The following is a 14,202-nucleotide window of genomic DNA, read 5'->3' as shown; positions in this document are numbered from 1 at the left end:
AAATTAAATATACTCTTTTTAAAATATAAATCCTTGCATTAGATCTTTCATAGGATCACTTGTGTATAACTCTTACTTACCTAGCTTCTACATTTTCCTTTTGGATATCAGAAAATAGTCTTACTTAATTTGTCTCAATAGTAGTCATTGTTTGCACAACAATTATAACTCCTTCACTACACAAAACAACATCCTCTACAGTACACAATACATCATCAACCCAATCACACAAAGACAAACCAATATACATGACAATTCCATTCGTCTACACATTGTCAGACAAATTAGGCACATTTCTATCCTCAAACCACATTAAAATAACCTTAAAATACCACAAAACAATACAGACACTTTTTTCCAAAGTCAAAGACCCAACACCAACAGTCTACAAATCTGATGTATTGTTTGAATTGACCATTCATTGCATTACACAGTAATATCTGGGAAAAGGGAGAAAAACACATCTATGACTGCAAAACCATTGGCCACACACCATTTTGACAAACAATACAACTTTGATTTAGACAAAGAAAAAAACAAATACTAAATATTAAGAAAAAATACAAACGCAACTTTCTAGAAATGATTTACATTAGGTCACACAGTATTAATTATAGAATGGATATATGCAAATAACCTATCAAATTTTATTTTTATGATCTTCGTTATCGACCATAAAAATTAACATCCTTTCCAATATTAGTAATTGAGCCCATCCTCACTCCATCATAATTATATAAAAATAGCAGAATAGAAATTCACGTTTCACAACAATTTCATTGCTGTCTGACTTGTACAAAAATGTACATGTGTATTACCGAATTTATTACCGAAAAATAGCTCTGGCGAATTTGTCCCCGGTCTATGCCAGTAATTTCGATACCTCATTCCTAAATCATACTTAAATAATACAGATAATTGTAATTTAATAAGGTCCAAGTGTCCAAAAAAATGAATACTGGCATGGAATGAAAAATGCCGATATCAGTAAAATATCGATACTTTTTTCCCTACCCATGGAGACTTTTCTGATAACCATTCAGCAAGGTTACCTGACGGTAGGTTTCTACGCTTCGTACTGTTGTGGTATAGTTTATTTGGTGAAATAGACAAATATCCTTTGGTTAATGTATTTACACAATTTTCTGGTGCCAGTGGAGAACGCAGTCACTTCATTCTCTCCGTTCTGCAAGGAATCGTCAAAGTCTTCTAAGCTATAAAAATATTTGCGACTTCCTTTAAAAATCGCTCAAAGACAAAGGAAATGATGGTGTCGCGGTTGTCTCTCGGTGCAAAACCCATTTTGTTCGCTCTCAGAGCTTTCTCACAGAAACCGGTTTTGCCTAAGTACCCAGTACCTCAACTCAGTTCTACCTTGGAGAAATATTTGAAGTAGGTGTAAAAAACAAAATATTTCATAATTTAATGTCCTTTTTTAACGTTGGTTCACAAATTAGAAGATACACGCACAAAAGTTCATTTTACCTTTTTTGGAGTTTTGTATGTTGAAGTTAAACCTAACAAAATTCAGTTAAACACAATTTAATATTGTAAAGCTAAGTTGGACTAGATCAAATTGAAAAGTTAAATTTTGGAGAGTATAAAAGGTTTTATGCTGGGTGTTAGTCTGTGGGTGGGTGAACCGGCTTGGGTCACCCATGTCGAACCTTTCAATGAATAGTTCAATACAAAGAAAAATTGTATAAAAATGCTATTAATTGTTAATGATTTGTTTGTGATTGAAAAATTACTACAAACAATACTGAGGTTTAGAAACATGATATTTTTTTTTTTACAAATGTTATTGCTTTATTTATAATTTTAATTAATTATACTTTTAATCTAAGGTCTTGGTTGAGATGTAAAAGCAAGTGTCACAAGCGAGATTCGAACCTACGAGGTTTGACCAAATACGCCGCTGCTCTAATCACTTGAAATATCGTGATTCGATCCACTTGGATACAAACTCATCTCAGTCTACAACCTTTCAATTTTTTTTTTTTTTTGTCATATTTTTAAATGTCGTATAATCAGGATTCGATTCTCTGGCGACTTATGATTTGGCCAAAGGGCGCTGTTAGTGAAGTAAACACTTCTGTAATTATTATATTAATCCTTACATTTATTTAGTCGACAAAGCATAGTTCAAGTAAATAGAGAATCGACATATTGAGTTGAAGTTTGTGGATCAAGACTTGCTTTTCATCTCAACCATGACCTTTGATTAAAAGTATAATGATTTTAAAACAATTAATACTGTAATTTATGACAACTAAATACATATATGGATTATTTTATAATTTTTATTTTTCAATTGTTTGCAACGCCTGTTTTCCATTGCTCAGTGTGCTTTCTTTAAGAACGCTTAGCTCCGACCAAACTTCGTCCTGATTCTACTAACTAAACTAAAATAAAAAAGTTGTAGATTTGAATCTCGTTCATGACACTTGCTTTTTCATATCAACGAAGACGTTAGATTAAAAGATAATTACTTAAAATAATTAATTCAGTAAATTATGACTTCTAAATACATATATGTATTTATTTATGATGTACTATATGTTTATCGATAAAGCATGCCAAAACTTCAATTACTTTGAAAACCTCGGATTTGTGTCATTGGGTTGAATAAAATAAAAAAGAAGTAAGTAAATTTGTTCATGAAAGAGTTTATTGTTAATTTTAAAGGAAAAAAGATCAGCAGTCTTTCAAAATGGTATATTAAATGTGAATGACACTTCAGATTTAAATTGAAATATTTCAGATCTGTTAAACCGTTTTTGACACCGGAAGAACAAATTGAAGTGGAAAATTCAATAAAGCAGTTTGGTGCCCCAGGTGGAGAAGCAGAAACATTGAACGCTTTGCTTTTGCAAAGAGCAAGCAAAATGGACAATTGGGTGAGTATTAATCATCGCCTGAAAAAATTTAATCAGGCGGTGTTACAAATTGTGAAAAAGTGAATTATCTTTTTGTTAAATGTTTGTAGTTAGAAGAGTGGTGGGTAAATACTGCTTACCTTCAGTACAGAGATCCGGTTGTTGTGTTTTCTAGTCCAGGTCTTGTATTTCCAAAGCAAACTTTTAAATCTGATGATGATAGATTGACATGTGCTGCTAAAATGATTGCTATCGCTTTAGACTACAAACATCTTATTGATTGGTAATGACTGGTAGCCTCGTTTTAAGAATATAAAAAATCTATTACTTGCTTTTTATTTGTAGTGAAAAAATTCCACAGGAAATGTTTGGTAAACACCCGCTGGATATGAGCCAATACCAAAAAGTATTCGGAACATGCAGAATTCCTGGGTCATCTTGCGATAGCCTTTCTTATCACCCCAGATCAGAGCATGTAATTGTCATTTCAAATAACCATTTTTACAAAGTTGTTGTAAAAGATGGTATTCACTGGTTGAAATATAACCAGGTAAATGGTATATTTAGTTCGTATAGTTAACTATAAGCTCATTTGTATAATATTTTTCTTACAGATTGTTGAAAGTTTAAAAGATATTTGGTCAAAAACTTGTGAATCTCCTGGTGCACCAATAGGGTTATTATCCACAGACCACAGAGATAATTGGTTCTCAAGTTACGAAGAGTTAAAGAAGAGTATGATCAAAAGCTAATTGTGTATTTATTGATAAATATAGTATATGGTTGTTTGCTTAGTACCTAGCAACACTGAAAACTTAAAAGCAATCGAGGAGTCATTATTTTGTTTATGTTTGGATGCAGTGGATCCATACTTTTGTAAGAACAATATGACAACGACCGGAAAGCAAGTTGTTCACGGTGGAGGTCCAAAGAGCAATGCTGCTAATCGTTGGTATGATAAGACGATTCAGGTATGCTATTTCTTTTATTTACATTGTGAAAAATAATTGAAGTTAGATGTTTCCAGTTTATTGTTAGTAAAGATGGTGGCATTGGATTGACTTATGAACACAGTCCAGCTGAAGGGCAGCCTATTGCAATTATGATGGATTATATTATGAAAAATCTGTAAGTCATGTAATTATTACCCTAAGCCATGAATCTTTTCACAACAAGAACATAAAAATGTACAAATATATCCTACATAACAATCACTACCTTAAACACATAATCAACAGAATAATCAACAACTAGAACTCAACACACTCACCATCTAGTATTACTAATAATACCACATCAAATCTATCAAATACAGATAAACCAATATACATATCCATGCCATTCATTCATGGCCTATCACATAAATTAAACATATTTCTCTATTCTGATAACTTTGAATTAATTGCTTTTAAAAACTATAAAACAATTCACACACTTTTTAAAATTAAAGATCCCACACCAGTAACAAATAAGTCTGATGTAATTTACAAAATCAATTGTTTAAACTGTCTGGCAACTTACATCGGAAGTGCATCCCAACATCTGGATAAGAGAGTAAAGCAACGTAACTATGACTTCAAAAAACCCAAACAAAATCCTACAGTACTAGCTAATTTTGAACACCAACACAATTTCGACTTCAACAATCCAAAAATATTACGCACAGAACAAAACAAACATAAAGTAATTTTTTAGAAATAGTTTACATCAACAGAGATAAACACAGCATCAATTACAGAACAGACACACGTAAACTCAGTCACAGCTATGCTAATATCAATAATCAAATTCAGTATCAATAACATACATCTGGGAGGAAGTCGGGAATGGTGTTTTTCTGGATTGCATTTGTAATTCGGGGTTTATTCAATAGGCACAGTTACTAATATTGCAAAGGATAAGTATTATGGACAATAATGAAGGAAAGGGAAATGTAGTAAAATAAAGTTTAATTGTTCATTTGCTTTATGACGGAGTATGACATGTATCTGTTCTGTAATTAATGCTGTGTATGTATCCCTGTTAATGTAATTGTACTGTACAATTGTTGAAAATCAATTAATCTATTGCCTCAGTGTGAACATGTTCACATCGTATAAGTTTTTATTTTATTTATTTGGTGGCTTTACGTTTCACCATATTAGCTATTATTGATTAGAATTAATTGTTACAATACACATAATAGATGTAGAGGGGGTACTACTAAAGTGATCTTTTTTTAAATATATGTAGTAGTAGTTTATGTTAGTTATGGATCTACCAACATCAAGTAGTCATCATCAGTCCTATTTGCTTAAAGCAGAAAATTCTATAGCTTTTCCGCCTCACTGGTTCTCTCTCATATTTTTACCACCCCACTAAAATGCCACCAGCAACGAGAACATATATATAGCAACAACATGGTTGGCTCCCCAGCCAGAAACCTGAAGAGTGCATGAATTAAAAAAAAAGTCATTTATTTATTGCAACATTACATTGCATAGGAGGACCAGAATGCCTGAGTTAATTAGGGCAGCTGACTCATATATGCCACGTTAGTGGTTTGAATCCCGAGAGAGCCAATGATGTTTTAATTGAAAATAATAATATAACATTACTGCAACATAGTTTGACCCTACCCCTCATCCACGACACTCTTGTACAACAGGAATTACTTTATTTACATCCATTGCACATAGTATTTTTTATGTTAATTTATTGTATTTAGATTTTTTTAACATTTCTTTCTGTTATTCTTTAATTTCATTGTCTTTCTCTATTTTTATATTTATAAGATATCATTTGGCCAATATTTCAACTTTCATGGAATTTCCATTCGATTCTCGGTGACACATGAAGTGCCCACGGGGAGCTTTTAGCAAAGTGCAGGTATTTCAGTAATGATTATATTAATCCTTACGTATTTTAGTTGGTCATAATTAACCAAAGTAATGATTTAAATTGATTTATAATTTTTATGTAAAGTGTGGTTGAGATTAAAAATAGTATCACGAGCAGGACTTGAACTCCTGACCTTTTGCTCTACACCTTGGGGACCGAAGTCCCCACCAAAGTACTAGAGTATAGAGTAGGAGGAGGTTGTGCATTCGAGTCCCACTTATGAACTAATTTTTCATCTCAACCACACTTCATATAAAAATTATAAATGGATTTAAAACATTACTTTGGTTAAATAGGACCAACTAAAATACATATGGATTAATATATTATTTCCTATTCTCATCATACCCATATGGACTTACTGAATTGAATACTGGGGTACAGTCAAGTAATATAACCTAAATCAAATCTAAACATTTCACTTCATAGCACATCACCAATCCTCCCTTCGAGAGGATCATCTCTAATAAAACACTGAATGTTCCATTGATATTCCATTTTAACTCCAAACTTTTAAACTTCGGAATTTTTTAATTCCAAAAGAACTCATCAAATTCTGATTCTAAAAGTTACTGAACATACTTCTAACATTCCTTTGGCTCATTCTTTCTCCTGAACCACAAATCCTCTAAAAATTCCATGGTGGTTGAAATGATATTGGCCAAAAGATCTCTTGTAAATACCTTAAAAATAGAGAAAGACGAAAAAATTAAATAATAACTTAAATTTAACTTTAATTTGTCTTCCCTACTCCTTCACATTCACAATGGCAAAGTTCATTCGAAGATAGTTAAGTATGTAATCCAATTCATATAAATATAAATGCATTAATTTTAATCATTTATTTATTTTAAAGTGAAACTGCAGAAAGAGGAGATGAAAATATCACATCAAACTATAATGAATTGAAATTTGAAACTAATGATGCCATCAATGATAAATTGAAGATTGCAGAAGATAATTTAACAAAGTAAAAATTTGTTGATTAGAATGTTAAGTTGATTTGTCATTAAATCATATTTTTAGATTAGTAGATGATTTGGAGTTCAACTGCTTTTCATTTGATGATTTTGGCAAAGAAGAACTGAAAGGGTTTCAGGTCAGTCCAGATAGTTTCCTGCAAATGGCTATGCAGTATGCTTTCTACAGGTACGCTAATTAATAGCCTTTTGAAAAATATGTTAATTAAACGAACAATTTAAAGAATTCATAAAGTACCTGGTGCACATTATGAATCTGGATCCACTCGGATGTTCATTGGTGGAAGGACTGAAACGATTCGTTCCTGTTCTGTGGAATCGATCAACTTTGCCAAAGCAATGATGGACAGTTCTGCCAGTGACCAGAGCAAGGCGAATGCACTCAGAACTGCGATCCAAGCGCATAAGGACTACGCACTTGCTGTTTGTAAACACCTTATTTCCAATTTAGTCACAAATATCTCAAAAAGTTATTTTAGGCACTAAATGCCCAAGGGATTGACAGGCATCTGCTCGGATTGAGAATGATCGCTAAAGATAACAAATTGCCAATTCCAACATTGTTTAATGAAAAAGCCTATAAGGAGAGCACACATATGAGAATCTCAACAAGTCAGGTATGAGATGAGTATAGATAGAAAAAAATGAAATGCCGGGCCAAAAAGTTTATGTGGTGCTAAAGGATATTGAATTTCATTCCTACTCATTTTCTATATGAAGTCAAGAAATGACATCCTTAATTTCTTTTCTCTATGCCAGACACATACACATTTTTCTTGTTCTTAAAAAAAATAGCAGAATTACTTAAGTGTAATATGAAGACACATTTTTTCCCTCAAGAATATTTACACTCCTGCACAAAATAGTTAACAGGCGCTTAATACTAGAAAAACGCCTGTAACTTATAATATTGTCTACTTGTACCGTAAATATTCTTATAATTCGATCGTTACTTTGATCATATGATCAACACAACAAGGATAAGCAGACCAAAATAATCGGTAATGACCAAATTACAGGTTCATCATTTGCAGACCACACAGAGAAATCACACACTGTATATTCTTATCATATAGCAAAGTATTTTGTTGTTTAATATACAAGTTGTTGAACGTTTCTCCCCAACTTGTTCAGCCTTAACAGACTCAGCCAAACTCATCTGATCAACTCCTTTGATTGAAAGGGTTGAACTGTTTGATAAGGGATGATCAAGCTGTAGACAAATTTTACTTTCTAACAAAATAAATTAGTACAAGTTTATAAAATTGGCTGATTGACATAATTTGGAAATAAAAAGCACACATTACATGTCATAGAGAATCTGTTTGAATAAAACTTCTTTTAGTTCCAGAACTGTTTCACTGTAAAAGAAGTTTTATTCATAGATTTTCTATTATGGAGTTCCATAGTTTGTACTGTACTACTTCAGACAAAACACATTACACGTCAGTCTAGTGAGTCATATAGTCTAGATTCTCATTTTTAATACATGACATTTTAAATATTTGTATACTACCTAGGTATCTACTAAGTGTGATGCTTTCATGCTATATGGGCCTTTGGTCTTTGATGGCTATGCGGTTTGTTACAACTCGCGCCAAGATAGTGTAAACTTTGGCACTACATGTTTTAAACATTGCAAGGAAACAAGTACAGTTAAGCTGGAAAAAGTACTTAAAAAAGTGTTGAAAGACATGAAGATACTTTTGGGGAAATTGCGTTAACAAATAAAATATTATTCAGTATATGTTGCCTTTTAACATTATAGTTTAATGCGTTTTACAGGTTGCCTCATTATGTGATGGTTTCATGGTATATGGGCCATTGGTCCACAATGGCTACTCATGCTGCTACAACCCAAGGAAAAATAACATAAACTTTGGCACATCAAGTTTTGTATCTTGTACTGAAACGAGTGCAATTAAATTTGAGGAGGCTCTCAGGAACTCCTTGAATGACATGAGGAACGTTCTTCTCAAAGCTCCTCAGGCTAAACTATAAATGTGGTATTTCCTTGATGTACGCGAGCAAAATATTTTGGATATTGTGATGTAAGAGAATTAAGACAGTTCTAAAGATTCTAATAATATTTTTATTGATGCTTGAGTATTATATGTATATATATTTTTAAATACTATTTTTTTGTAAAGTGAGTGAACTATTTTTTATTATGCATTGTTTTCATGAAAGTAAAGAATCTATTTTAGATACAAAATATATTTATTATATATAACTATAATTCACCTCCCAAACACAGTTGTGGCCCCGTTTCAGGCAGGCACTCCACTAATGCTCTCTCAAGTGCCATGGTCTGAGACCAGTTGGGAGTTCAGCTGGGGTGGTACATCTTTCAAATAACTGAGGGGCCCTAGGTCAGTTTAGCAAGGACAGAAACTTTGTGTAGAGCAAAAGCTGGCTTGATCCCGATGCTCTGTGTGCATAGGGACTGCAAAAGCACGGTCCATCGATCATTTTGGCTTGACAAGTTTTTAGCAAGAGATGTCAAAAAGTTACCACATAGTTAACTGACTTGTGGCGGCCAAGCGTTTATAGCGATGTCGCTTGTTGACTCAGCAGTGGAAGAAGGGACTCTTGAAATGAGTGGCCAGTAGCAAAGTCTGCTGTCGAGAAGGCGAGAGTGAGGCTGATACTGCAAGTGCTCTTACTGTTGACCAGGTGTTGTTGGTAGTGTTCTAGGTAGACAGCGGGAGATTGTCAAGGAAATGAGTCTGACAAAAGCAGGGCACCGCCCCTGCTTATGAACGTAATTGCTCCATGCTAATTGAACGCAGAGTGGAGGGAAAAGTCATTCCTGATCTAGTAGTGACACCTAGTAGATACTGTCGATACTGCAGGTGGTCACCACATTAAAAATTCTATGTATTTTGTTTTTGACCAGTACTAAGAATTTACAAAGATTTAAGGTAGATACTTATCAAGAGAGAAATCAATTGAGCCCTGAACACATGGAGCTTGCTTTATTTACAATTTATGTGCATATTTAATTCAATTAGCAATCTAGGGAAATCCTCGTAAGAAAAACAAGAATACAAAAAATATGCTATACTTACAAGTACGTATTAGAGTAAAATGTCTTATGTTAAATGATGGAATATTTAATATGGATAAAACAATTGGTATATAAATGAATTTGCAATAATTACAAACCAAAATTGGTTAATAGTATTGGATGTTGCAATGTGTTTTACTTGCAACATAGTATATTTATCACCAATATGCTATGCTCTTTTGCTTTCTGTAAGAACCCTGACAATGGAACCAAGGCCTCCAACAGCATAGACTTTTTCATGCCACAGTAGTAATTGTCCACTTCGTTTTTCAGACAGAAATTCAAATCCTCGATAAATATACTTCATAAGAGTGTCCACTAAGTCGCTGCTGAGTGCAGCCACAGCTTCATCCATTTGGGAAGACTTGAATGACATGAGTACCTTCATGGTCAGATTTAATGCATTGTCCTGTTTAAAAAAATATATATTGGTTAAATTTGTTAAATGAAAAGCAACAATTCAATTAAGGCATCAACTAAATAATTTTAAAATGACAAATCAATATTGAATAGGAAAAATATTTCAAATGATTTTTTTAAAAAGTGAAATATTTTACAGCAATGTTCCACTTGCAATTTTCGATACGTGTAGAGTATTAAAAGTATAAGATTTTTAACAAAATAAAAAAGTGGAAAGAATTGTCCTCCCAGCAGGCCTGAACAATAGGAAATACGAGAGTTTGGTGTGGAGTAGTGAGTGTCAATGCACCATCTTCTTCTGGTTCTCATCTTATGTAGGCCTGAACAATAGGAAATACGAGAGTTTGGTGTGGAGTAGTGAGTGCCAATGCACCATCTTCCTCTGGTTCTCATCTTATGTTACATTTGTACTTAATTTAATTTAGTTCAATATAGATAAAATTTGTCCCATCACTAATCAAAAATCCACAAATGGAATTTATTTTTTACTAACTGTTGTTCAAATATGTAAATATCACTGAACATTTATATTTGCTTATCAATATGATGCTAATTCATTCGCTTTAAATAAATTTAACTAAATAAATAAATTTAACAGTGGATGAGAGGGGGGTTATATGATTAAGTACAATGCACCCCATAATTGGTATCCTTATGGACCCAAACAGGAAAAATGTTGTAAAAACCAGAGCTAAATAATATTTCTCTTTAGTTAAATGCTCCATGAAATTGTAAGTGGATCTACAGCCATCAATGCCCGTACGCTATAAAATGCAACAGAAGAAAATATGCTAGTATTTCAAGCTTTTAATTAGAAACAAATTAACTTCAAATATTATGGATCATGTCATTATTAGAACTCCTGACTTGGGTGCCAATGCATAACATAAAGAAATCAATATTACGAAAAAGTTCCTTAACTTGCTAACAAGGAGCAAGTGAACATTTAAAGACAACATTAAAATAATAACAAAAAAATAAGAAGGGTTACAATATTTTAGAAGGTGTGGTATCTAGTGACTGTTATTCATCATATTTAAAAGTTCTTTCAATTAATTAAGGTTTTCAATTAATTTAGCTGAGATAAAAAAGTCAGTCACAAGCAGGATTCGAACCCACGATCTTCGGCTAGATACGCCGCTACTCTACCACCTGAGCAATCGTGACTTCAATCCACACGGACACTAACTTCCCATCTCAACCCCACCTTTTGAATTTTCCCTCCTTTTTGCCATTTTTCAAATGTTGTGTAATCTATTTGATTCTCGGCGACAAATGAAATGCCACGGAGAGCTTTAGTGAAGATATACTTCATTTAACTTATTAAATTCACTAATTTTTGTGGTCCGCTTGACCAATCTTTCAATTAATTAGTCAAGTGGACCACGAAAATTAGTGAACATATTTAGAAGGCTATTCAAGTATACTATGATTATTCTCTGGTTTGGGATATTATTGGGTATGTTGTCCAAAATTATGCATACACTGTATGTATTATATATTTGCCAAACTTTCAGCACAATATTAGATCTTCCTCAGGGCACTAAAACTACATAATAAAAATTATTATAGAGTGTATGAATCATTTTTCGACCTCATACCAGATAATATAACAAACCAGAATATAATCAAATTTGGTTGATACCTGAATAACCTCATAAATTGCTGGGTCAGCTCTGGACATGCCTACATAGATTTTTATTGTTGTTGTAAGTGCACTGAGGAAAAGGGAATTAGTGCTGAAAGCTAGGCAACTGTATAACATATTATTTACTACATATTATTACAGTGTATAAATCATTTTGCAACGCATACCCAACAATATCCCAAACCAGAACAATACACACAACACTGCAATATAAAATATTTTGATTTCTTAAATCTAATTAAACCAGCTCAACAAAAACAAAATACAATAGTAATTGTTTATAACGACACCTGTTACATGGAACGACACCTGTTATAACATATAAAATCTCCAATCCTGTGAAATATCATAAGTAAAAAACATAGGGAACTGTTTATAATGAACTGTTGGTTATAGCGGACAGCACCCAAAAGTAACCTCATCTGCCTAATGATTCTAGGAAAGATTCTTCCCCTTTTTTAAACTCTAAATGTCTCTAAATAAAAAATAAAACAACTGCAACACCTTAGTCTCTTCTGTTGAGGAAAAATTCATGATTTCTCAAATCAAATCGAGAGATTGTGCGAACAGTCTCGCAAATGGGGATGTTCCAAAACATTATTTAATTTTATAAGTGCCATAAAGTTAAAAAAAAATGCAGGAAACAAAAAAGATTACATACTACAATGATACTGTAACTCCATTCACATTTGTACATTCATATGTACATATATGTATGGCAAATATGGCAAAAAGAGGGAAAATTTGATCAATCGTAGGTAGAGATGAGGAGTTGGTGTCTGAGGGGATCGAAGTCATGATAGCTTAAGTAATTAGAGCAGTGGCGTATTGAGCCAAAGGTCTTGGGTTCGAATCCCGCTCATGGTACTAATTTTTCATCTCAACCGAAAACCTTACATAAAAAGAATAATTAATAGGCATAATTAATGTAATCAAATATGACCACTAAGCAAATATGGATATGTATTAGTTTTAAAAACATCCATGTAAATACATTACTTTAGCAGGTTAGTATGTATTTTGTACTTCCTCATGAACCTAGATAAATTATATAATTAATTACTTATATAATGAAAACCGCTCTGCTATAAACATAAACGTACATGCCTATCAATTGCATGAAGTGTTAAGATAAAATGAATTGTTCACTATAAGTGATACATTGCTTACAGTGAATACCGCTTATAACATACAAAATTTTATGGCCCCCTGAATTTCATTATAAACCATTTATAATGTATATGTTTTAATGGGAAATTTGAAAATTTTCTAATTGGTAAATTAAAAAAAACAACTGCTTACAATCTAAAGAGACTTACTTTGACTTGTTGGTTTTTGGAGGCGAGTGGAGCATTTTTCAACACGACGATCAGAGCCTCGATGTTGTTGCCCCTGTACAAAAATTAAGGTAAAATAAATAAAATCCAAAATATAAACGAATTGGATAAAAAGCGAAGGATACTTCATCAATAGATTGTTCACTTCTGACTCATCGGGGCCCGAGGGTGGCGATTGCGGCTCGGCCGGATCATCCTCCCTGTATTGGTCTTCGTTGTACTGGTCGACGTCAATCTTCCTAAAAGCGGAACTTAGCGTGTTTGTAGCCATGAGGAGACCCTGTTGGAGATGGACCTGGAGTCGAACTTTCGAAGACGGAGGACCTACTTTCAAAGATAAGAGAAGATAGATGACAACAAAACTGAAGTCTAATCTGAACCACCCCAAAGAAACCAGACAGGAAGGCTACTGGCACTTGGCAGTTGGTAGTACTGGCTACTGGCTAGTTAGTAGTACCAGTAGTGACTAATGGGATGACCTCAGCACTGTCCTATGTAAGCAGTCAACTCAGTGAAACGAGGGAGTGACGTTGCATCGATTACAGTTGACAGCCAAGAACTCAAGAAGATTTTAAAAGATTCATTTACTCCTTAACAGAAATTATTATCGTTTTTAATGTAGTCATATCGTACAATTTCCTTTTAATAGTTTATTAATTATTGCAAATAATACGTTATCTGTATTATAGAAATGATCGATGAAAACAGCAACCACAATGTTTATTTATCTATTTATTTAAAACATTTACACATTCAAATCAAAGTCCCTTTTACAAAGAATATGCAAAGAACATTGGCAAAACTTGAAAAAAATATCTCTGAACGGCTCTTCCGTTTCCTTCATTTGGATACCAAGCATGTCGGGATTAAGGGAAAGGCTAGCTGACAATGCAGCAAAAACTGCGTAGAACAATCCCATCATCTCAGTTTTAATAAATCCTGAGGATATGAAGTCTGCTTTCAAACTTAAATTAATTGAAAATTGGGA

The 14,202-nt window shown here is 33.1% G+C and overlaps 2 protein-coding genes across 4 annotated transcripts; one reads left to right on the top strand and one right to left on the bottom strand.

Moving 5' to 3' along the window:
- The first annotated feature begins 1,042 nt into the window (after window positions 1–1,042).
- On the top strand, window positions 1,043–9,463 carry LOC106668800 (carnitine O-acetyltransferase-like). Of its 3 annotated transcripts, XM_014397906.2 has the most exons (13): window positions 1,043–1,086; window positions 1,156–1,392; window positions 2,765–2,900; window positions 2,990–3,162; window positions 3,225–3,429; window positions 3,494–3,614; window positions 3,675–3,850; window positions 3,907–4,007; window positions 6,616–6,729; window positions 6,786–6,908; window positions 6,964–7,162; window positions 7,219–7,356; window positions 8,525–9,463. In XM_014397906.2, exons 2-13 carry the CDS (start codon window positions 1,265–1,267, stop codon window positions 8,738–8,740), a joined length of 1,830 nt encoding a protein of 609 aa, XP_014253392.1. In that variant the 5' UTR covers window positions 1,043–1,086; window positions 1,156–1,264; the 3' UTR covers window positions 8,741–9,463. The 3 variants fall into 3 exon arrangements, with proteins under 3 accessions (XP_014253392.1, XP_024080507.1, XP_014253394.1); XM_024224739.1 differs by having other exon boundaries at window positions 1,065–1,392; XM_014397908.1 differs by lacking the exon at window positions 8,525–9,463 and adding an exon at window positions 8,260–8,518 and having other exon boundaries at window positions 1,065–1,392.
- A 227-nt stretch (window positions 9,464–9,690) lies between these two features.
- LOC106668801 (actin-related protein 2/3 complex subunit 5-like protein) lies at window positions 9,691–13,638 on the bottom strand. The gene is made up of 3 exons (XM_014397909.2): window positions 13,340–13,638; window positions 13,197–13,269; window positions 9,691–10,218 (listed from the first exon to the last, which is right to left on the bottom strand). The coding sequence occupies exons 1-3, from the start codon at window positions 13,483–13,485 to the stop codon at window positions 9,979–9,981; spliced, it is 459 nt and encodes a 152-aa protein (XP_014253395.1). The 5' UTR covers window positions 13,486–13,638; the 3' UTR covers window positions 9,691–9,978.
- Window positions 13,639–14,202: the final 564 nt, after the last annotated feature.

Source organism: Cimex lectularius, unplaced genomic scaffold (genome assembly GCF_000648675.2).
Source record: "Cimex lectularius strain Harlan isolate CLEC.00 unplaced genomic scaffold, Clec_2.1 scaffold25, whole genome shotgun sequence".
Taxonomy (NCBI): domain Eukaryota; kingdom Metazoa; phylum Arthropoda; class Insecta; order Hemiptera; family Cimicidae; genus Cimex; species Cimex lectularius.
The sequence above is the reverse complement of the archived record's forward strand: the minus strand, read 5'-3'. Positions and strand labels throughout refer to the sequence as shown.

What these genes read in the sequence shown, in the direction of transcription:
- LOC106668800 (XM_014397906.2), top strand. Translation starts at nt 1,265, where the DNA reads ATGATGGTGTCGCGGTTGTCTCTCGGTGCAAAACCCATTTTGTTCGCT. An exon ending in TACAAACATCTTATTGATTG is followed by an intron (nt 3,163 to 3,224) that starts GTAATGACTGGT and finishes TTTTATTTGTAG; the next exon opens with TGAAAAAATTCCACAGGAAA. An exon ending in ATGCAGTATGCTTTCTACAG is followed by an intron (nt 6,909 to 6,963) that starts GTACGCTAATTA and finishes AACAATTTAAAG; the next exon opens with AATTCATAAAGTACCTGGTG.
- LOC106668801 (XM_014397909.2), bottom strand. Translation starts at nt 13,485, where the DNA reads ATGGCTACAAACACGCTAAGTTCCGCTTTTAGGAAGATTGACGTCGAC. An exon ending in GTGAACAATCTATTGATGAA is followed by an intron (nt 13,270 to 13,339) that starts GTATCCTTCGCT and finishes ATTTTTGTACAG; the next exon opens with GGGCAACAACATCGAGGCTC. An exon ending in CCAAAAACCAACAAGTCAAA is followed by an intron (nt 10,219 to 13,196) that starts GTAAGTCTCTTT and finishes TTTTTTAAACAG; the next exon opens with GACAATGCATTAAATCTGAC.